At 39.0% G+C, this 24008-nt stretch overlaps 2 protein-coding genes across 11 annotated transcripts in view; one reads left to right on the top strand and one right to left on the bottom strand.

Annotated features, from left to right (window-relative positions):
* The window catches only part of cep170aa (centrosomal protein 170Aa), a 41443-nt gene extending 26156 nt beyond the window's left edge, over nucleotides 1–15287 (bottom strand). For 4 of the 6 annotated variants that reach the window (XM_046070085.1, XM_046070090.1, XM_046070089.1 and 1 more), the window contains exons 1-3: nucleotides 15158–15287; nucleotides 3964–4020; nucleotides 3257–3393 (exon numbers count right to left, since the gene is read on the bottom strand). In XM_046070085.1, coding sequence (XP_045926041.1) covers nucleotides 3257–3361 — 105 coding nt within the window. In that variant the 5' untranslated portion in view covers nucleotides 3362–3393; nucleotides 3964–4020; nucleotides 15158–15287. Of the gene's footprint in view, nucleotides 1–3256; nucleotides 3394–3963; nucleotides 4021–7421; nucleotides 7703–12432; nucleotides 12452–15157 lie in introns of those variants that run through there. The other 2 variants (XM_046070087.1, XM_046070088.1) reach the window with 2 other exon arrangements.
* Nucleotides 15288–18076: 2789 nt separating this feature from the next.
* The window catches only part of rtkn2 (rhotekin 2), an 8088-nt gene continuing 2156 nt past the window's right edge, over nucleotides 18077–24008 (top strand). The window contains exons 1-11 of one of the 5 annotated variants that reach the window (XM_046071189.1): nucleotides 18077–18244; nucleotides 18417–18587; nucleotides 19004–19105; nucleotides 20624–20826; nucleotides 21116–21174; nucleotides 21355–21408; nucleotides 21521–21638; nucleotides 21918–22118; nucleotides 22844–22938; nucleotides 23519–23625; nucleotides 23717–23848. In XM_046071189.1, the coding sequence (XP_045927145.1) occupies nucleotides 18444–18587; nucleotides 19004–19105; nucleotides 20624–20826; nucleotides 21116–21174; nucleotides 21355–21408; nucleotides 21521–21638; nucleotides 21918–22118; nucleotides 22844–22938; nucleotides 23519–23625; nucleotides 23717–23848 (1215 nt within the window). In that variant the 5' untranslated portion in view covers nucleotides 18077–18244; nucleotides 18417–18443. Of the gene's footprint in view, nucleotides 18588–19003; nucleotides 19106–20623; nucleotides 20827–21115; nucleotides 21175–21354; nucleotides 21409–21520; nucleotides 21639–21917; nucleotides 22119–22843; nucleotides 22939–23518; nucleotides 23626–23716; nucleotides 23849–24008 lie in introns of all 5 variants that reach the window. The other 4 variants (XM_046071188.1, XM_046071190.1, XM_046071191.1 and 1 more) reach the window with 4 other exon arrangements.

The raw sequence follows: 24008 nt of genomic DNA, 5'->3' as shown, positions 1-24008 counted from the left end.
GTAAATAGCACTGTCAAAACCCCTGACATGTGTGATGGATTCATTCTGCAAGATGACACCAAAACATTTACAAAACACTCACTCAGACCACTCGAGTGACAGTGTGATAATTCTCTGTCATACAATTATTAGAAGTTTGATATTCTATCTGTGAGCATGTGTTTGTGTTGTATTTGCTGCATGACACAGGCAGCACTTAAAGTTTAGCCATGTGATCAAGCCTTGGCTTTGTTAAAGCAGTCACATGGAGGACAACTGTAAGCAGCTATGTAAAGACACACACACAAAGCCAAAAAATGTCCTCAATTTGGGTCAATTCCCTTATCTTTCTATCATTCCAAAGACATCACAAGTGTATGAATAAAACAACACACACACATATGAAGGAGCACTAGACCCTCAGGTCATTGGAGACATATTAAAGAATGTGTTTGAAAAAAACAAACAGATCTTTTACAACTCTACAAGCTTCAGTAAATTACCCTTATTACTTCTCTCCTGTCTCCAAGTTTCTTTATCAAAGAACAGGACTGTGAGAGGAGTTAGGCCAACTGGGAGACTCAGCAATCAGCAGACTGAAAGGGCAACATGGTCAACTTTAGACACAGTGTTGCTGTCTATATTCAGAAATAAAGTAGTATTTTTCCAAATGAGATTAATTCTTGAGTCATTAGCTAATAAAACAAACTCACAAGCTCAAGAAGAAGAGACCACAAAAAGAACAAAAGTGTTCAAAAAAAGTATATGACAACTGGGCAAATGCCATCTGTTGTGGAAGACCGTGTGACACAAAAGCTCCAGAAATATTTTTTAAGTTTTATGTATGCAAGCACACGTCTTTGTGATACTAGTAGGGTGTCAAATTTGTATCATCCTCATTCAGACTATGTGAGCAACAGCATGCTTAGATTTAACATAGGAACATCAAGATATAAAATCCTATCAACTTTAAAACACCAAATAATACTATAGGAAAGGATAGGAATGATGTTTTGAATAAAATAAAATATAATAGGTTGTACCACACTGACTATTTGTAGGCCAATAAACTCACAGCTGAAAAACTCACAGTTTACCTTGAGGGTGTTTAACATTGGTGAGAAAAGCCATGGCTTGTGATGACAAATAAAGCAAGCTTCTCAAGTAAAAAATTCAGTTTTCAGTAAAGAAAGTAACCGTACTGTGCACTTGGATAAAAAAAATACTTCAGTCAATCATACGCTTCAGCCTCCTCCACTCAGAAAACTCATGAATAGATTACATTTCTGCACATCTCTGAAGTTTGGATTTGATACTATAAGGATCCATACACCCAATAGGATTAAATGGTATCTAAAAAGCATGGAGCATGATTTATTTTAGCCATTAATAACTAATACTTTTACAAAGTGCTGCACAGAAAGCAGAAATCTAGATAATATGTAAACAGCAGCAAAGAGGACAATCTTAAAAGTGAAGCTATTTTCCACAGTAAAAATGAATAAATATCGGTTAGAGTCCTGGATGTGTGTACAGTCAGCCTCTCTGACAGACACTGGTACCATTCATTGTATCAACATGTAATGTCTTAACAGAGACTGCTGCCATGGATGCATTGCACCCTCTTCCCACTACAACCCAGTCAGATAAGATCTAACTCTAGAGGTATCTGCCCCACTTTCTATAAATAGTGCAGTGACCAAAGGTACACATGAGCATGCAAATGGTCTGCCATGGTGTATGCACAGCTGCACAAACACCACCACAGTACACACACACACACACACACACACACACAAGCACCAACATGAAGACATATAATAGGGCTGAAACGATTTATCGATTAAATCGATGAAATCGATTAATAAAATGCTTCGACACAAATTCTTTGCATCGATGCTTCGTTTAATCCATGTAACTATACAGCACAGTGTTTCGCACGGACATTTATTACTGTCGCACATCGCGCTTACGCTTTCAACACGTCAGGATTATAATGTAGCTGTTTGCAAAGTGGAGGAAGAGAGAGAAAATGACGAGGGACAAAGAAGAAAGTGTCCAAAGTATGTTATTATTTCATGCTAAAGAAAACAACAACTCTGTAATGTTACCGTCCGTCCACCGTAAAACGAAACTTATGTCGCCTTGGCAACAGCACAACAGCAGCTGAACAAAAAGGTGTTCTGCCAGCGGACCACAGACAAGGTAACATTAACAGCAACTTTAGCATTTAGCTGAAATCTTGATTGATTGTTGAGTTGAAGGCTAGCCAAAGTAAGCCGCAGTCCTCAGCTCAAAATGTGAACAAGTGCGTTTGTTGTTCTCTTTTTGGGCCGTGAGTCGTAACCTCACAGTCAGGAGTTAACTGCGTGTCGGGAGCTGCACCTTTTAACTCCCCTCCCTCTCTCTGTAGCTCAGACAATCCCTGCTACCTGCATGTGCTAATCTATGCTTTCACCCAGATTCTTTGTCTTTATAACTGTTATCTTTATAATAACAAACAACAGCTGTTTCGTGTGCAGGATCGCTCATTTCCCGTTTCACATTTCACGTGTGTTTTCTTGACAAAACGTGGTTTGGAGACCAGCGTCGGGTGACACAGCTGCTGTCAGCTCCTGTAGTGTGTGTGTGTGTGTGTCCCTGTCACCGATCAGTCACGTAGTGTGAACACCACAAGACTTCAAGACTGCCGTGATGACGGCAGGTTGTGTGAACGGCACAGCCATCGGCCGACGCTTAAAGTCGTGTATTCTGCACAAGCCTGTAGTATAACTTATATAGCACTGGGGTGATTTGTGTGTTTGTCAAGCGGCTGTCTAGTAGTTGGTCTGATGTTTGCTGTATGACACAGTATGAATTTACGAAAGGACTAATAAATATCTATCACCTATAAACGTGCACAGCTGATCCCGTTACGGGGGGGGGCTAAGGCGCCGCCGCTGCCAAGCAAAAGTACTTCTTAAACGACGCATTGATGAATCGTTGAAATAATCTATCGAAGCTTCGAATACTAAAATCATCGTTAGCTGCAGCCCTACATATAAACATGTTCTGCTACTGCAGCAGCATGAGCATTGAGAACTCATTTGTAGTCAGACTCAGTAATCAATTAGCTTATGAAACAGACTACTGTGAGGTCAGCAGGTTATTTATATGCCTCAGGCTGTGTGTGTTTATTGGTTATAATATTATCTTAAAACTTAGTAATCTACAAAGATCTGTTCTGGTTTATTGAAGCTGCTGTCAGTGAAGAACTTGGTGTGTAAAGTGCTCTCACCTGTAGCATGAGCTCGCAGTCATCCCGGCCAACAAAGATCATTTCCCGGGGTAGTCGGTGGCGAGTCCCCCCGCTGCTCACCAGGAACCAGGAGGTCACACTCATTGCTGCAACCTGCTGCTGCCTCTGATACACACCTATTGGGATAAAAACAAATAAGCAGCAGTTCAGATAATCTGTATCTCTGAACTACTGCTGCAGTGCCACAGCGGTAAAACTGCTCACAAAGGATAAAATATTTTAAAGGTACTGCTACAATGACACATTTGTTGATATAAACATCAGTATAAGAGCCTTTCTTCAAATATAACACCTGCTGGAACTGTTCTGAGAATGATCTTCTTAGTATATCATCTAAACAAACTCACATCTACAGGATATTATTAAAATAGTATATAAAACACAGCAGGAATACTTTTGTTGAACCAATAACGTCCGATTTTCACACACAGTGCTCTTTAAAAACAGACTATGACCAGGAGGCAATGCTTATGAAACAATAAAAATAACTAGCCAAATAATTATATATTTAGGAGACTAAGACATTACATCCTTGTTACCTTATCAGAGTGCAACTTGCAATATGTATAAGTCGATTAAACAATGGTATTTTTGAAAGAGAGATTTTATTTTTATTCGAACAGATAGTCATATTAAGTAAGCTGTTTTAAATATTGGAAAATAAAGTGGTGAGTTCTATTACACACCTCTGGTCCAGGTAGCTCACTGCTGATAGACTGCGGACACAACACAGCTAGGCCATCCTGAGAAAGGAGAAAGCTTCTTTTTTTTATTTATACTCACAGAAGCAGGCAAACACATATAATTTGTTCCTTTTCAACATGATGTCAAAAGCTGAGATGTATGAAAGAACATATGAATTAATTAAACTAGACAAAGTGTAAACATTGATAGAGATCTACTGAATCTTGTATTCATATTGTTTTGCTGGTAGGGGGAACAAGACTGAGTGGGCGGTCTTGCAATGCGATGCCTCACTGTCTACGCCTGCAAATGAACACTAATCCAGCCAGTAACATACATCCTCTTTTTCTCTCTGCCCTGCCCTGATCCTGCCCTGATCATTGCCAGATGTTAGAGGAGGAAGTGATGTAGGAATGTTGGCTGGCCTCCCCAGCAGGACATTTATTTTCCCTGCCTACCTCCTCCCCTCGCTCTCCTTCAGATGAGCTGGAAAGGAGGTCAAAGCCAGCCACTCTGCCCAGGCCTGAAGAACAACTTTAAGCAGGACTTACTGGCTAGCATGATATCTGTATGGCCGTTTTCTAACTGACTGGCTACATAGCATGTTAGAAGTTTGGTGACTGATGCTGGCTGACTGCTAAATTGTACTGCCAGCTGCTCAGTTTATTTTTTAGCAGCAAGTTTATACTGAGGTTTAGTCAATTTTAATACTTTTCACAATTTATTTTTTCAAAATTAAACAGGTTTCAAAGGGAAGCTATTCATGGTAATTTGATGAAATAACAAGAGCTCTGTCGTGTGTAGAAAGTGCCAAGAAAAGCCCATCAGAGAAGGAATTAAAGATTATTGAGCTAAGCTCTTGCTCACTTGACCTCATAAGTACTTGGTATACCAACTCAATAATCCCCTGGGTAAAATTTTAATCAACTGCACACCTCTGACAGTTCCTTTGCTCGATGCTGTTGGGAACGTAACTGTACCAACGCAACAGCTGTGTCTGATGCAAAGGGATCAGCTTTTCATCACAGTAACAGCTCAGGATATCCAACAATTTTATATATGCAAAACATTTAGTATGGGAATTTTAGAGAGTTGTAAAGTACTGTGATATAAGTAATGTACTGCAACATGCAACAAGTGTTTTGTAACATATTTCTATGTCAGTTTTGCTTTTATGGTGTTGTTAGTGAAGAGCGACAGGAAAAACATAGACTAAGAGAGAAGTGGGGATCTGCGTCATTGACAAGAATGGTTATGTCCAAAATTGAGTAAACTTGTAAACTTGCAAATACTGTGCATCCTCAGAACAAAATCATCCATAGAGCGAGTACAAACATAAGACTTTATTATGTTGAAACCCCGTTAACAATAACCATAACATTAAATTCACCCTAACCTTTACTTAATAAAATCTTCTGCATCATTCATCAAACTAATTCTTATAATAATAAAACCCTAACCCTTATTATAATAAGAATTAGTTTGGGGAAACAAGGACTACAGATAGGAGAACAATGCAAGATTTGATTTCCTTAAATCCAATCAAACAACCCAGTATCTCATGCTTTTATGACATGCATCCTCTGCTTAGTTAACGTGCTACGCTGCAGTCATTTGACCACTTTATGTGTTAGATATGGAACAGATATTGTGTTTGGATGCCACGCTGGAACAACACACTATGCATACATTATTAGAGAAAGCCTACAAAGAACAACAACGGCACTGCAATTACACTATAATTATGCGTGGTTTCCCCTCCCCACTTTAACCAAAGCATCTGAAGGCTTGCCGTCTAACCACTGCAGAATGCAAGGTTAACGAGAATGTGGTTGAGGAGCCTGAATACGATGCATACCAGCCTGTGTGGTGCCAACCTTCTTGCTATCACACATGAAATACATGGCACAGCTGGAGGAATGCAGTGGTGGGTCTGACGAAGGAGGCACAGCTGTCTGAGTAACGTGCGCTCCTTACAGTTCTAAAGTTAAATGGTTAGTTCACCTCAATTACAAAAAACATATTTTCTCACTTAACTCTAGTGGTGTCCGGCCATGCAGACAGATTTTCAGATACAGTATCTCTTGGATTTCTGCCTCCACCTCAATACAATGCAGGTAAATTTCAAAAAGTATCATCAAAAATAAAGAGGCCTTGTTACTCTGAATAATCCTTAAGAAACACTGAGCTCAAACAACAAGAACTAAAACAATTAATTGATTAATCAATAGAAAACTTGGGTAATTTTGTGTTATTTTGTCATTTTTCAATACAGAAATGCTAAATATTCTCTGGTACTAGCCTCTAAAATGTAAGTGTTTGCTGCTTTTCTTTGCTGCATATAATAGTACAATGAATTTATTTGGGTTTTGTACAGTTGGTCAGAAATAAACTAAATGCTACCTCTTACAACTTACAATCACAGACAAACAAACGCAAAATGTTTCATCTGGAACACAAAGCAGGAAGAGATGCAAAAATGTTTGATTCTAAATATTGGTAATACACAATTAAAATTTTTATAGACTGAAAAAAACTATTAAATCAACTATTAAATCACCAATCATTTTCATAATCACTCAATCATTTTTAAGAAAATAAGTAGAAATTCTCTGATTTCAGCTTCTCAAATGTGAATATTGTCTGGTTTCTTTGCTCCTGTACGACAGTAAACTGAATATATTTGGGTTTTGGACAAAGCAAGAAAGTTGAGTGACGTCATCTTGGGCTTTCGGAAACACTGATTGTCATTTTTCACCATTTCCTGACAATTTATGGACCAAACAACTAATCGATTAATGAAAATAATTCATTTTTAGTTGCAGCCTTACGCGGGGTTCTGTCATCTATCTCTATTCCACTATTTCAACAACTCAAATTCTTGTTGGGGCTAATAAAGAGGAATAGTGACCTCATGGTTTTGGCAGGCGTATACTATTTCCCACATACTCTCTCACTCTCACTCTCACACACACATATGCACACACAGAATTAAGGAGTGAAAGGGCAGGATTATTCCAAGATGACTGTGAATTCTTTGTATGGAGGAGAAGGGACAGGAAGCAAGCACAGCTCTTCCTGTGGTGGACAGAGCTCACTCATCTTTGAGTCCACAGTAAATGTGCATCTGATGTTGATTTTGATGACTGTGAATGAAAAACCATGTGTCATCTATTGATGCAAATTGCTATTATTATTCATTATATAATAAGATGTTCAGACCTTTAAAATAAGCGGGGTGATTGTAAAGCAGTGCTGGATAATCAGATTTATTGGCTGTGACTAATCGCTCTTACAGCTATGTTTCCGTTCACCAGTAAAAAGTTTTAATAACCATCTTCTGGGTTTTTTTTAACAATTCAAATCTCTTCCCTCCACTCCAAATTAGCCAATCACAGACCCTGGCTGAAAAGGGACAGGAAGTAATGTCAATGAGCGCCAGTTTATTTTATGTCATCACCTAATATGTTCTTTGATGCAGCCAACACACGGCTGCTGCTCTCCACGTAGCATCTGGCTCCATCGTGTATCCCAGGATGATGCAACAGCTGGGTAACCATCAGCACTACTCATCTGCTTTTTCTTTCTAATGTCCCTCAGAGCGTCACATCACCACCACGACCCTGATAGCTGACTCAGATCACATCACACACCCTGACAGCAGCTGTGCGCAGCCTCCACACGGAGATTTACACAAACACACATGTGCTAAAGCAAACCAAAGTTGAGAAGATAATAGGAGAGAAACAACCAGGGAAAAAAAGAGACAGACGGGCTCAGAGAGACTCATACACTCGTCACACAGATTTCCACATGGTCTTATGATGAGAGCCAAACTTAGCCCAAGTAAAGTAAGGGTGTGGTTGTCTGCCTACAATGTAAAAATGTAGCTTAATGTCAGTGCAGCTACATTAAAACATCCCAGCAGCTACAGAGGATGCAGGCTCTACAAAACTCATCAAGTAAAAACCATGTTTGGCTTGGTGACACGCTATCTGCATTGCTTCTAAGGGAAGTACTAATGGCAAGATATTTTCCTATGTCATATTTTGCTGCTCACTGATAAATAGTGATTCAATTGAAAAGCTTTTAGGCTTTTGTTGCTCTGAACTTCCTTGTCTGGTTGGTCTTTCCCAGGAGAAATCCTGTGGCAGACAGGAGGAGATGCATTTAATTTTATGACAGCAGCAAAAGCTGATTTATAAATAGAACTCTGTAGTTACAGAAGCTTGAGCAGTGAGATACCCTTTGGCTGATCTGAAAAAGAAAGGAGCAGTAATTATATTCACTTAAAGGCAGTGTTTCCTATACATTGATTTATTTGTGGCGGCCCGCCCCAATGTCAACGCTGACCACCACATACTGATTTCCAATTTCAATTTCATTTACTATTTTAAAAAATGTGTAAAATCGTATTTCACTGCAGCGCATAGATTCGCTCAGCCCCTCCCCTCACTCGCTCTGTCTCTCTCACAAACACATTGACAACGGACCTGCCTGTGAATCAAAACATGATCATGCGCTGGAGGAAGGATTGTTGCCGGCTTTTCCCCGCAGAGAAGATTCCTGAATCAACCAGTATTTGAATGGTTAGGATCATGAACAACGCTGCACAAATTTGTCTAAAACTATTGCATTCAATTTAACTCTGATAATGTTGTTCTTATTATTAATGATGTTCTTATTATAATATGTTCTTAGTACAATACTGTCAATCTCGGAGAACCACCTTCAAATAAGTTATTAGTAAGCATGTAAGGAGCCTAGCTAATAAGGACGGCTATGTTAACATTAGAGTACAGCTGGGTTGTCGAGGTTAGCATGCTGTACATAGCTGCTAGTCAATATACAGCCAGCCCCCCCCCCCCAACATGTCATTCTGTGGGAAAGACTGAAAGGAGAATATCATGATACTGACCGTCGTGCTCTGACACAATGCAAAGAAATGTAAAAACACAAGTTGATGGGCCCTGTTCCTGATAAGTTTCTCCTTTGATCTCCGTTTTTTCTTTGTCTCTCTTAGCCGCACATCTTCTTACTTGCTTCCTTTCTTTTGTTTTCACTCCTCTGGCTTGCTTTGCTTTTTTTTTTTCTTTTGCACACATCAGGTGGTATGCTCCATACTAGTGTATGTCCATATATTGGACCCATGCACTCACAGTTGCATGTGACAGGACAACAATGAAACATGATCATTATATAGTGGTTTCAAGCAGGCCCTTAATCAAACACAACTAAGCCACACAGCTATGCATCTCTCCACAAAATAAACAAACTATTGCATACTTTCTGCAGGATTTTTGATATTATACTGCAATAAGGATATTGAGTCATTCTATTGTGCACCCCTAGTTCTGGTACAATAAAATATCAATATTGTAGCTTTGCAACATAGGCAAAATAACAGCAAGGAGGGAATGTGGTGCTAGACAGCACTTTGGAGGTGTATGTAACGGATAAAAGAAAAGTACATTGAAGGACAAGACAAACAGAAAAGCAGCAGCCTGTTCCCTTGAAAATGCTGATGTAAGGTCAGTAAGTCAATACGTAATAGGCAATAGACTGAATTGGTCTTGCAACCCTAGAGATGTTTCGGGAGCAGGGAAGCCTCCAGACCCTGAGGGGTGTAAAGAACAAACGGGGCAGCAGATTTGAGACGAGAGAGCAAAGCAACCTCTGGACAGACAGACAGACAAACGGACAGACAAAAGGCTTTTGTAGTCCCCAATGGCTGAGGAGGCAAAGGGGGTATACACTCTATTGTTCCTCATTAAACTTCAGACAAAAAGAGAGACTGTTTTTGTTACAATGCAGATAATGATATACACTTACAACAAGCTGAATCAAAATTTTGTAAGTTACACGAGCTACAATTTGTTGCTCCTTGGGTGGTGAAATTGTATTTTTATTGCATTTAAAAAACATAATTCATCACCTGTGAGCATTTCACAGATTATATCGTGTTTCACTAACATACTCAGAGTCCGACACACTACTATAATGCCATTTGTCACACTTGCATGTAACTTACTGTATGAGTAATATGTGTGAGGAATGAGTATTTCTGTGTCAAAGCTAAAACATTGAACTCCAGCACTTTGCATGACAAGTAAATATACAGTAGCAAGTACAAAAGTTGTGTTTGATAGCAGTTAAATAATACAGCAATTGAAATGTTCTCTAAAATTAATAGTGCACAGAGAAGCATGCTATGGCTGCTCCAGGGAAATCAGTTTCTACATGTTTGATTCCATTTGACATTTTAATCAAGTTGCCCTATTTTACCTCTCCTTATAGCCGGCAAAAGGCAAAACATTCACTAGCCATTTTCTGTGTGGGGGACCTCTTCTGACTTAGTCTTAGAAAGAAACTTGTCTAAACATTTTCCTTGTCAAGTTGCCTTTTTTTCAACATAAAAACTCCAAATGGAGGCTGAAATCCCTGATATGTTATCGTAAGGGCTCATTAGGCGACCTGAGGCTGAATGTAGTTTGACAGTGTATATCCCAGCCAAAGATGCTCCTCCAGCTTCCAAACACTGCTTGAATTAGGTGGAGCCAAATGAGGATGGAAGAACATTTTGATACACATAAAACACAAACTAACATACATGCATACAAAGTGATCAACTGCATCATTTGCCATTTTTTCTCCTGTTCAATGACGATGAGAAAGAGAGACAGCTCAACATTTGGCAAAAGCGGGTCATGCTTTCCCCACTGTGCTTTTTGTAAATCTGGATCGTGCAATTGAATAAATATCAAATGTACCAAATTCTGAATAAAAAATGTATCAAAGAAAAAATAATCTATGCTATCGAACGATGCATTTTGAATATACACCAACATTAATTTCTTACGACATCATCGGATCAACGCATGTAGGGAGATAATAAATCATTATGGTGTCAGCATAGCCCTTCAGATCTGCAGAAAGATGCAGAGTGGGCATGTGTATGTATGGGTTTAAATGTGTGTTAATGTGGCACGTACATGCAGCATGTGGATGAAAAAAATTGTCCCATGCAGCAGAAAAGACCATATGGTGCAGAAAAGCGGCCACGCACATCACATGAGCAGTTGGTGATAGGAACAAACAAGCAAACACCTCTATTTAGCCAGCATCCGTCCAGCCGGATTCATTGTTATTAACTCTACACAACCCAGCACACCCCAGGCCTTAAGACATAAACCCACCACATGCTCGGCGACCCCTGAGCTCCACATGACCTACAGCCCTACATATGGAAATGTACTCTTCACGGGTATTGAGAACTGAACAGCGTTTTAGTAAAAAACATAGATTGCCTTTAAGCACTATCTGAGAAAGAGAGAAAGAAGGAAACCAGCACTCTGAACAAGCGCTCATGCTGATAAAGACATGATAAAAAATAGATTAAATAGATTAAAAAGAGAATTAATGAAGCACATGCCCTGCAGCATAGTCTTTTTCAGTGCATGTGAATCATTCTCTGAAGCATGTGTGCAGTACGCTCCTCAGAAAATGCACTTATTTCTGGAGGCAACTTTCTCAATGGGGAATGGAAGCAGAAGAATATCTATAATAAACGTATGTGCAAACTTTAGTTAACTATTAGAGCAATAAATATTGGATTAGACCAGAGCTGAAACAATTAGTGTATTAATGCATTAGTCGACAACTATTTTCATAATCAATTCATCGTTTAAGTCATTTTTAAGCAAAAACATAAAACATGCTCTGTTTCTAGCTTGTGTTGAACAATAAGGTTATATCTATCCAGTGAGTTATAATTAAGAAAACACTTTATACACACAGTTCACTTTTAGAAACATTAAGTTATAAGTTCTCTTATAAAACTCTTCTCTTCACTTATACTTGATATGATATTATCTGAATTTATGTGGGTGGGGCGTCGATACAGCACAGTATTGTAATATCTTGTGTGGCAATATTATATTGACACACAAACGCCAAGCATCTATCTTTTATTATATAAATCATTAATATTGCAATCAGGGACAAAATTACTTTTTGGTACTAGAATAATAAAATCTGTTGCTTTTTCAGTCTACTAGATGGGTATTTCTCTGGTGAGGTCAGCACAGGTCACAGTCAGAGGGATTGGTGGGAAGTTGGGCATGAACAGAGTGAATATTGTATCTTATTAGATAAAACAGATGTTAACAAAGTTGTCCTTTGAGGACATAATTTGCAGTCAATATTTGCAATATGTTATCACAAGACTCAGCATATCATACATTTTTGTCAGTCTAATGGAGGGGAAACTCTATTCCTGCAAATAAAAAGGTATTTGAACTAGTTTAATACATTTACCGTCTGCAATATTCTTGAATAAGATATGTCATATGAATAAATCACTCTACTATGTACCTACAGAAGCCAAAGCACACACTGTGTCAAGTATAGGTTTGCTCTGGGGAGTGCTCTTATGGCCCTGCGTTACCCCTGCTGAGCAGATAATGACTGACCTGTGGCTCTTTAACAGGAACATTAGTATTTGGCCAACTCTGCCACGTTGATTATGGCACCAACATTTATGCTGCCCACAGCAATTGCCTCAGTAGTGGACAAAAATAGTGAACTCTCTCACACTGAAATCCACACTGGCACTTAGGAGGGGGAAAAAAACGATCAATGTTAGTATAACAGGACAATCAGAGAGAGCTTGGCAGAGGGCGAGATGGGAATGGAAACGACCCAAATACAAGATCAATATCTACAGTGGAGAGAAACACTGAATACCGGAAACTCAGAGGGGAGTACGTTACACCCCAAAACAGATGTGAAGGTCACTGTTTAATTTTTCATTTTGAGAAGGTGAAAGCCAAATAAAACCAGACACGCCCTTGATGTTCCATAACAAGGGAGAGGCTGGTGATTATGTATATAAATTGCTTCAAGCTTTCTTTCTTGTTTTCTGCTCTGTTCTGCTGTCTCTCCCAATTTCTTACCAAAAACTTTTCTATTCACTGTTTCTGTCTGACTCCGCACACAAGCTGGAGATTCACCAGGCAAAGCTATCTGACTCTCAGAACCCCTTCAATGGTTCTATGCCTGCAGATTACACAAGTGCGATTCACGGGTATTTTTAGCCACAGACACCCTGGTACAAAAACACTTTTAAAAACATCTTAGACAGAATGGAAAAGATAAGAATATAAGGGTTTCAGGCTAGGTTGTTTTCAATCACAAATAATGCTCCCTGACCACTGAAGTAAAATGAACTCACTTCCTAAACTTCCTACTATACACAATGGCCGTGGGCAGGCCGGACAACAAAGTCCTACTAGAACAGAAAATAGACTCATATTATTGAAGGAAACCATTGGTATACATGGTGTACACGTTGCTCATTGGCCACCAGGTCATCACAAGAGTTGTGATACTGAACCAGAGACAAATTCAAAGTAAATCAGGATGGATGAGATTGCAGAGGATGAAAAAGCATGACTTCACTTTATTTTGTCTGTTCAATGTTAATAGTCAAATTGACCACTTAGCACTGAAAAATGTTGCTGAGGTTTCCACTTTTTCTTTAGAAGAAAACAGGACTACACAAGAAAACTTCAACAAATAAAAAAGAGGGCACTGTTTCTATTTATTCACAAGGTTGACTGTGTTATCATCTACACTGTAAATGTGTAAAGGGACGGCAGTCTAGCGAGGACATTGCTGCTGCTGCTCCCTCTCCGAAAAGTGCAGCAACCGTCCTGTGACACTGACACAGTTTTTAAAAATGCAACCGCCTGTAGAGCCAACCGGCCTGCAGTGCCGGCAGCCACGTTTGCGGAGAGGACAGGAAGGAGGTGGAAAAAAAGGCAGAGTGTATGAGAGAAAGGAAAGGACTGGATGGTATTATCTGCACACACATTCTATGGCTCAAGCCCAAAACATTTGAATTATTACAGATGAAGGAGGAGGAGGAGACTAACAACACTCGCTGATGTGCAGCCTATAGCTCTCCAGCTTTCTAAGAACACACCAGTCCAGCATGTGAACAACCAACTTTGTTATAAATTCCAACCTGGAATGCAAGCTATCTTCACTGGTACCATTAAGCCATTAGATGCAATTAAGGGAAATGATTAACATTAATAAAAACAATTAGGCTGCTGCTGCTGAATAGAAGTCTCTCTTTCAAATATTTTGAACAGCTGTGTAACTATTTGCCATACATCTGCATCTAGCAACTGGACTAAATTCATAATGCATTCAAATCAGTCTGTTACCTGATAATTACACAATAACTACACAATATGATTTGTTTGTCAGAGGCATGCAAATAAGGCATCTTAAAGATCTGTGTTAGTGCATGGTGAGAAATATCAGCATTAAAGACATAGCACATCCTTAGCCATTCCCCAGAGTTTTACATCTTATGTGATGATGACAGCAAATATCAAACTCAACACAAAGAGAGCGGATGCATGTAGGCCAGCTACATCTGCCCCACGAAAACAAAGCCTCCACACAGAAGAAGAGGAGGGGGTCCGACATCGGGAAACACTCTGCAGCGACATTACATAGTGAAATACCTACTCTATATCATCTACCCTTCAGACAATAAAGATAGACTCAAATAGGACCCCGAGGGTAACACGTTTCCAATGAGATGAACACAAAGCGCCCATTGTGACCGACCTTCATTGATGTGCATCCTGTCTCGATAGCCTCCGTGCGGTCACAGAAGGATGCAACTAATAGAAAAAACGGGCCAAAAACATATAATAGTAGCACACAGGGCAAATGTGGCCGGTGTTTTTACAGAGGCAGCAAAGTGACGAGTGTGTGTCGCTTTACAAAGGCGGCTCAGCTCAGAGCAGGCTGGTCATGCTGCTGCTGCCGACAACAGTAGCCATCCAGTTAGCCAACAGGGAGTCAGACCAGTTTGCTTAGCCGTTACACGCATAACATCGTATTTACTGAGCCTGTTTGCTAAATTTTATACATGAATTTCAATCCAGGTTTTTATTGCTTGAAAAGCGAGAAGCTCCTAAATCCGCCGTTGTACCAACATTGAAAAAAAACACATTTCACATCAGTAGATGACAGCAGAGAAGCAGAAAGGCGACTCTTTACATTTTTTTTCTGCCGCAAACTTCACGTGAGTCCGGTCAACCGCCTAGCTAAAAGTGTTAGGGTGCGCCGTTTAATCTGTTAGCTAAATAAAAGTGAAATCTACGGCTCACTTACCCTTTTCCTTTCTGGTGTGTGTGTGTGTGTGTGTGTGTGTGGAGCCCAGCCCTGCCGTTGCTGCAGTTCAGTCTGGCTGTGCGCGTCGGCCTTCTCTCCCTCCGTTGCTCAGCAATAACGTCGCTCCCAGCAAACTAGCGGCGGGCGGACAGACGCACTCAGCGAAGCGTCAACGCGGTGAACGTATATATTTCACGACTTCCTGTCACAACTTTCAGAATAAAAGCAGCGCGAACATGATGGCGAGAGATGTCAATATTGATATTAGCAGCAAATGCACCAACAAACACATTAGAAAATGCTTTCTAAATTTAAAGAAAATAACACCCTGTAGCATTAGAATTCTCTACATTCTGATTAATGAGATTGGCTTGTTCCTATTAGATTTTGTATTACAAACAAAGTTGGAGAATTACACTTGAAATTTTTGCAAAAAAATATATCCAACAATCATGTTTATCTCGAAATTCATGCTTGTTGATAACAATTGCACCTTTTGTAAAACAGAACAAGAAATTTTAACTCATATTTTCTGTTTGTTCATTCTGTATCACATTCTGAGAGTTACATACGATCTAAAACACGTGCAATCACTGTTGAAGGAGAAAATGTCATTACCTACTTCGAATATAAAGATAAGAACTAATGTTTTATTGTTAATCTCTGTATTTTATTATGGAAGTTTCATATTCACAAAGCTAAATTAAATTAATTATTAAGTCAACCCCATGTTTTAAGGGAATCTTAATCGAAACTGATATGTATTTTAAGTCTCTTAAACTTGTAACAAATAAGAAAAGCATTTCAATTAGTAATATACTCAGAACTATTTACCTAAGCAATACTATCTATCACCCCCTATTATAAGGAAGTTTGGTACTTATTTATTACTCATTTGTTCATGAACTGGAATGACCATATTCACAATTAATCATGTGATGACAGATTTAAAGAGAATGTAGTTCAACTTTCTTAAATATGTGGGGAGAGAAAAGCACCTGGAAAAAATAGTGATACAAAAGTCAGAGTAAAACAACATGAACTTTCATGTATCAGGTGGGGCTTTTATGTTTTTATTTATTAAACTTAATTATTACTTATTTATGATGTATTTTAGTTTATTTCTTGTATAGGCTTATAGGAGACAGTTGATAATAATCAACTTAAGTATATAACACATAAATATGCAGGGCTTAGCTGAGGGCAATAGTCAGTGATAATGAAGATGAAAATCACAAGATATTACATTATTAATACACTTTATTTCAAAATTTCATCATAATAAAGATGTAGATCTTAATTCTTATAGACACATTAGAAGCTTTGTTATGTGGACCATGAATGTTTGTGTGCCATGAGTAATTGTCAAACAAACATTTATGTTTCCATGAAAATTTGTCAAACTAAGGCACATGATTTGAAATAAATACATTTATTTTTTACCCTAAAAACACAAAATGCAAAAAACTGCTAGTGTTATCCTGTAAGACTGTCTGGCTTTTTACCCAAAATATTTTGTCACAATAAAATATGAATGAGTATACAGAAAATGTATGTATTAATGTGGTTGTCAGCTAACATGATCATGCTGATTGGACTACAATAAAGAAGCTGGAGTTGCAATGGAACTTCTTAATTCATGATGAATTGCACAGGATTAATAACCTACAGAAATATACAGTTTAAGGCAGGGGAGGTGCAAAGAAAACGTAGATTACAGATTGCAAAGCTGACATCACTTTGCACAGACTGGATCGGGGGATTAGACATGCGTCTCCTTTTTAACGGTCCACAGTCTCGTCTCATTTTCAAAACTCTGTTTTAATTTTGAAGGCAGATGTCGTAATTTCCGGTGTTTTATTTCTCTGTCTAGCTTGACACAGTTCATCCTCAGCAGCGCCTGCGTCTACATTTCCAGCCATGGATGCTTCCAACTCGACCAAAAGCCCATGTCAGCCAGAACAGGGTGGGCGGGTTTCCTGGACTCACTGGTCACGTTGCAGGTTCTCTTGTTACCGTAACATCAGCTGGGCTGCGCAGCGGGCAATAATATATTTGATGCTGAAATTGAGGGCAATGCTGCATGATGCGCATCTCAAATGGACTAGGGCTCCCGGGAATCAAACAATTAAAGAAACGACCAAATTAAATGAGGATGTTCAAATACAAGAGCATAAAAGCACTATCATTATGCTCGTTTTGCTGGATCATACGAGCATTACTTATTAAAATTAAATTCCATTTTGGAGCTGTTGCTTAATAAAAACATACTGTCGTAGTAAATAAAAGTGTATTAAAGCTACTCACATCTGAAAAGATAATTAACATTAGAGCATTTGGAACATAAACAGTCTAAAACAGTGGTTTTCACGCCAAGGACCGCTAAACTGACACAAATTAGACCACGGACCCCCAAGATTTTGTCCCAGGGTCCCACATCTAATTAGATTTTTGATTTTAGATATTTTATTACAGAAAGTGTATGAAACCCATGACCAAAATACTCATACATTCTGCCATAGTATTTATGGATGAAAATAAATGATTCCCCTTTTTGCTGGGGACCCCCTGCAATACCCTTAAGGGCCCCACTTTGAGAACCATTGCTATAAAACAAGGTGAATAAAAAGTTTTGTTTGCATCTAGGGATGATTGAGCTAAATGAGCCTACTCAGAGAAATCCGTACCATGCCACAAAAGTGAAACGTCTTATATGCTGCCAACGATTTATTGTTAAGTGTGTAAGTATTTTAAATGTCCACCAAAATAAAAGCCTAAAATTCAAATCCAAAACAATGCACTCCTGTCATTTGTCTGGCACAATGACGCAATGACGCTCCTGCCCTGTCGGCGTGAAGTGCTCGGTTTAAATCGTTGGACGTACCGCTGTCAAGGCGGAGCTTTTGTTTGATGCTTATTTTCAAACTGTACACTTGACCTCGTGAAATTTTACGTTTAACATTTTGTGATTTTAGCTATTGTATGCTACTTCACCACGGTTGGCTTATAATTCGGCATTCACTTTTTTGAAAGCCTGTTGGTTGAGTCCTTTTTAAGATTAAGTATTTTAAATATCACGCAAACCATGTAAGCTGATTTGTATTAGATGTTTTAATTTTCCTAAAGTGTTTAGTAATTTGTATGAAAGCTGTACCGATCTTTTGAATTGGATTTCTTTTGTATTTTCTCGACAATGTCGCCATTGCGGCAGACAACGTGACACAAATCGAACCGCCCTGTCCGTTGGACGATTTTACAGGACTTTCCTGCTGTTGCTAGCGAATGGATGAACAACATGGACGACTTGCGGGATGTTCAAACTTCTAAGCGAAACGGGAGCTCCAGGTCGTTATTATCGGCCGGCTCCGCGGTGGCAATGGAGATTAAACGGAAGAAAATACGACAGAGTGCCTTATTTCTGCAAACGGAGGTAACGTTAAGATTTACAGAGAGGTATTTGACAGTGTTTTGTCGTTAACCCCGAACCATAATGACAGTTCAGTTGACGCTGGAATGGGTCCAAAGTGCAACGAAACTAACGTTAACTGCTAATATACAGTTCTTTTTAGTTTAATATTCACAGCTTCAATAACTTACTTATTCGGTAAGGCTCTGCTTAAATAACTTGAATTTTCTAACGTCTGTTTCATTCACACACTGGCTTTTAGTTCCCTGGGACGAAGCTAGCGAGTTGGGCCAGTTAATGTTATTTGATACGGGAGTTTCCCCCTTTATTATAGTTCCCTGAAACCAGAGCCATGCAGTCTGCATGCTGAATCGTGCTAAGCAGCCTGTGCAAAAATGTTTACTCTTGCTTTAACAACGCTCAAACTAATTTCATTTCAGACCAAAAGCATGAAACGATGCCCAAATCTTCTGAATGACACTCTGCAGATAGTAGAAGACATGAATTTGTTGTACATACGACAGATTTCTAAGAAGCTACAGGTGCATATTTTAGTTTTTTACTAACATGGAGTATGATGATGTTTGTCTCCCTAAAAATATTGTGCATGCACTTCCTAAACTTAACATGCCAACTTCTAGTTCTAACCCACCAAAACCAAATTCCCATACCAAATCGAAAAGGTAACGTTAGTGTTTTGAATTTAGTATAATATGTTATCAGACATCATCATCCTCTATTTAGGCCACAAATAACTTATGTTAGTTAGAACTGCCATATTTTTCCTGCCTCTGTTCACTGTCTTTGCAGCCTGCCATCCATACTGTGTCTTCAACATCTACATTGCATATAATCTACATAAAGTTATGCACTCACTGATTTTGTCCATCTAGCATAATACAGTGTGTTGGTCATTATTTCACATCATTTCACCTTGAACACCAACATAACTTGCTCTTGAGTGATGAAAAGAAGTTGGTTTCACTGCCACAAGTCTGACAGGTTTAGACATCAGTGTATTATTGTAAATTTAATCGTGGTGGTAGCTACACTAGAAGATCACATTTCCTTACAGCCTTGTAATATTCATTTGTGTTTTGTCTGTCATTCTCAAGGAACTCTGAAAGCTTGAGCTGTGTTTGTGACAGAAAAATTGTGCCTTTTTTGTTTAGTGCTGCAAATCAAATATTTAGTCTGTCCCAAAAAACAACTCCAATTCGGAGGCACTCAAGGTTAAGTGTAACAGCTGGAAGAGGTTGTAAGTTGTCTTAAAAGTGTTCTTGTTTGTGAATATGAGATTTATGTGCATTACTTGTTTACTTGACATCCCCAAAGTGCTGAGACACCCTTGACACTGGAAGGGATTTTTGTTCTTCCCAAAAACAACTTGTGGTAGACCGAGTTTTCCAATGGCTGATGCTGAAATGTAATGATATCAAAACAAAGAAATCATGTATAATTCTATTATTCCATGCAGAGTACAATCTAATATCCATGGTTATCATAGCCAGTAACGTGTTGTTTAAGATGGAATTTTTATTAATTAATGAAATAGAAAAATACATTGGGTTGTGCTGTAGATTTCAGAACATGACTGGTGTTTAAGGGAGAGTGGGGTACAGTTTATCAGAAGTGACGTCATTCAACTGCATTATTCTCTTCAGTATAACAATATGTATTCAAAGCTAGCCAGTAATGGTGTTAGATTAGAATTGCTTTAATTTAAGATGGGAGAACCACCTTCCCAAAACTCTCAAGGGTGAGAGCTGACATCATTCTGACGAGGCTGCCTGCAGATGTGTCCACAGACATTTTTTGTTTATCGGCCTTGTCAGCACAGGTATCAGCTGATGCCAGATATTAGCCCCTTTAATCTAGCTAAACAACACTCAACAACATTCAAGGGCAACATGTTTGCACTCATCATGTCTCCGGTCTCATTATAGCATATTGTTTGACGGACTAACACAAAACAGTGCAACGCATCTTATTGCAACTCTGTGTTTTTATGGATAAGTTTGGTCATTTGAACTTTCTCCTTTCTGTGTATTCTGTCCAAGAAGAACACTAACATACAAGAAAAGCTTGATTTTGAGATGCGAATGCGGGAGGGTGCCTACAAGCTGCTGCTCGCCTGCAGTAAGAGAGAACAGGTCCTTAACGCCTCCAAGAACCTGCTGACCTGCAACGCCAGGATCAAGGCTTATCTCACACAGCTGCAGAAGATGAAATGGGAACAGGACATGATGGGAGCAGTCAGGAGGTAAGGAATTAGGAGCTTTCCGTGTGGCAGATATCTTGGAATGGTTTTTAAGTTACATTCCTTGGCCTTCAGTTTCAGCGCACATTATCAATAAATATATCAAATTGAAATATATATTATAAAGCTCTACTTCAATGAAGAAATTAAGTGTAGGGGAAAAGTGAAAAAAAGTGATGACTTGAGACAGGACTGTGTGGGTTTTGAGGGTGTTGAATTGCTGTTTTATTGCAGTGAAGCTGATACACAGATTGTGATAAATTGTAATGTTCAGTTATAAATTGTATTTCAGACTTTCAGATCCGGTGTCAGATGACCGTGTTCCCTGTAATGGGACAATTGCAATGTCTGGTAAGATTGCTCCCCCTTTATCCAGAATCGATCAGTGTTAGAAAGTGTCAGTGCACAATAAGACTGACTATTACAATTAAGTAGTTTTTAAGGTTATTTTTCACAAAATGGATATGGAGCATTTTAGAAATGAACTCTTAAGAATTGTTGCTAATTAACACTTTTCCTCTGCTGATGTAGATCTGCGTATTCCTTTGATATGGAGGGATTCAGACCACTTCAACAACAGAGGGAGTAAGTTAGTCCTTGTTTTGCCAACATATATGCCTTCTGTTTAGCTTTCCTCCTGTTATTTTGTGGATACTCACTGCACTAACACACACTGTTCATCCCTTGTGTTTATAAGGCTCTCGTCGAGTGGCGGTGTTCTGTCTGATGCAGATGGGCTCAGAGGTGTTTGACACACAGATGGTGGTGGTGGACAGATCAGTCACTGACATCTGCTTTGAGGGAGTCACTATCTTGTAAGTATTTATTGCGGCTGTATAGTGGTGAAATAAAATGAATGATTATGGAGCTATGTTAAAAGATATATTGCTGAAAATGTACTCTTCTTTTTCGTAATATGATAAGCAGTTTATGTATTTGAATTTTCTTCTACACTGACATATCTATTGTGATGTTGTTGTCACAATTGCATTTCAATAAAACGTTTCATTTATGTATCGTTATTGTTTTGTTTAGTTTTTAATTTTGATCTAACATGATTTATATGCATTTAATTGAATTTTTCCCCCTTATAGTAAAGAAGCAGATCCTCAGTTTGAGCTGAAGGTGGAGTTGTGGAGCTGTGCCCTGGAAGAAGAGCTCACATTGGTAAACACACCAAAGAAGCTCGCCAAGAAGCTCCGCAACTCTTTTGGAAAGACAGCTGGGAAGAAGCTCTGCCCTCTGCTGGACAATCCAGACCCTGACACCTTCCTGCAGTATAATCCCATACCGCTGTATGTATTTTGTTATCCTATAAAACACTTTACAGACTCTTGGCTCTCTATTAGAAACTAACTTGATTATGGTTTGTTACTGCAACGAAGGGTGTAGCTGCAGGCTCACACAATGGGTTTGTAAACAAATCCCGCTGAGTGAGTATTGAAATAAAAATGTAACCAATATTTGGGGTTATGATTACTGAAATGTTTAGCCTTTGGGCATTCATAGATTTGTTTTGTGCCAATAAGCACACTTTTAATGTTCCTGCCTGTATTTTAGTTGTGTCTGAGATCAAAAGCGTGTTTATTGGCACAGAGCATCAAATGAAACTATCAACTGAACATCTCAAGTGATGGATGCCACCTGTTCAGTGGGAAGGAGAAACATTGGGATCATTAGACCTTTGAACAAGGACATAATTTACAAAAAACAAAATACTGTAGGTTATGTGCACATTTTGGGGTTAGAGTACTTGCATATTAATATATCTCCATTATTTATTATTTGTGTTAGAGAATGCTAAACTCTGTGTATGCATCTACCTGTTCCAGTGGAACCAAGTACAGCCTGCTGGCCTACACTACACTGTGTCCATTACTGTGTACACTACACTTCATGTTGAGCATGAATCTTTCATGGAGAGCCTGGGAAGCCACTATGTTAAAATAAGCCTACGCATTATACTTGAAAGAATGCTAAACTCTGTGCATGTGTTTGTGTGTGCATATACCTGTTCCAGTGGAGCCAAGTACAGCCTGTTGGCCTACACTACACTGTGTCTACCTGAGGCTGAAGGCAGCTTTCAGTCTCACTCCCTCATTGTCCTCCAATGCGGTAAGAAATAAAGGCACAGAAATGTCATATCTGGGGATATAGTGGGATTATGCTTATAGCTCCTGATATGATTCAATACTGTGGTAATGGTAAAATATTTTGACAAAAACGACAGAATTAAACAAAATAACCTATGATTGAAGTTCTGCTTGGATTACTTTTCTTCCTTTGCGTGATTGATTAAATGGATAAGGAAGTGGGTGCTCAGGCAGGTTTTTCTTATCCAGCTCCAGAGGTAAACTTTTGGTATGAAATAGCACCATGGTACGTTAGTGTTCTGGCCCTCAGTGCATATTAAGTTACAATTATTTTAAGTTATTGTGAAACGCTCCTATGACAAGAAGCTATGTGACAGGAACATACATCTGCTCTTGCATGTGTGTATGATGACGTGTAACAGTACACCTAATTGACAAAGTTGTTTATGTGGTTTTACCTTTTCACTCAAGATAGGATTAACTCAAGATTAATGAATACCTTTTTATCTTTACACAAGGCATCTAGTAGTTTCATTAAGATGAACATAAGTAGTTTTCTCTAGTTTGTGTTTAATTGCTACTGCTGCTTTTCATCCCAACAGCTGAGTTGTCATCTTGGCTTCCACTTTATGGCAACCTCTGCTGCCGGTTGGTGGCCCAGCCTGTCTGCATGATACAGAGCATGATGACCGGCCACCTGAGTCAGAAGGTGCGTTGACTGCTATTTGCAGGGTTAAATGCTTCAGTTCCATTTGTTCATTCCTTTCGTTATCTGTTATTGTCATTGTGCTAATTTTCAGCAAAGTGTGGAGGGAATGTACCGTTGCTGCAGTCTTTACTGTGTGCTTAGTGCTGGCTTTTTGTCCTGTTACTTCACCCCGGAAGAAATCGATGCTAAAGTGCAGCCCACTCTCAACATACCCATCAACAAGGTAAAACGGTATCCAAACCTTCATATTCCTCACTGTCATTAGTATTTCATGTTCAGTTGTTCTGTTGAGCTTGGTGATTATAAATTTCCGGGAACTACAGCGCCAGCATAATAAAATGTGCAGTACTGGGGGGGGGGGGGGGGGAGAGGGAGAGGGAGGG

This window comes from Micropterus dolomieu, linkage group LG15 (genome assembly GCF_021292245.1).
Source record: "Micropterus dolomieu isolate WLL.071019.BEF.003 ecotype Adirondacks linkage group LG15, ASM2129224v1, whole genome shotgun sequence".
NCBI classification, from domain to species: domain Eukaryota; kingdom Metazoa; phylum Chordata; class Actinopteri; order Centrarchiformes; family Centrarchidae; genus Micropterus; species Micropterus dolomieu.
Note: the sequence above shows the minus strand (reverse complement) of the source record. Positions and strands in the feature narration are given on the sequence as shown.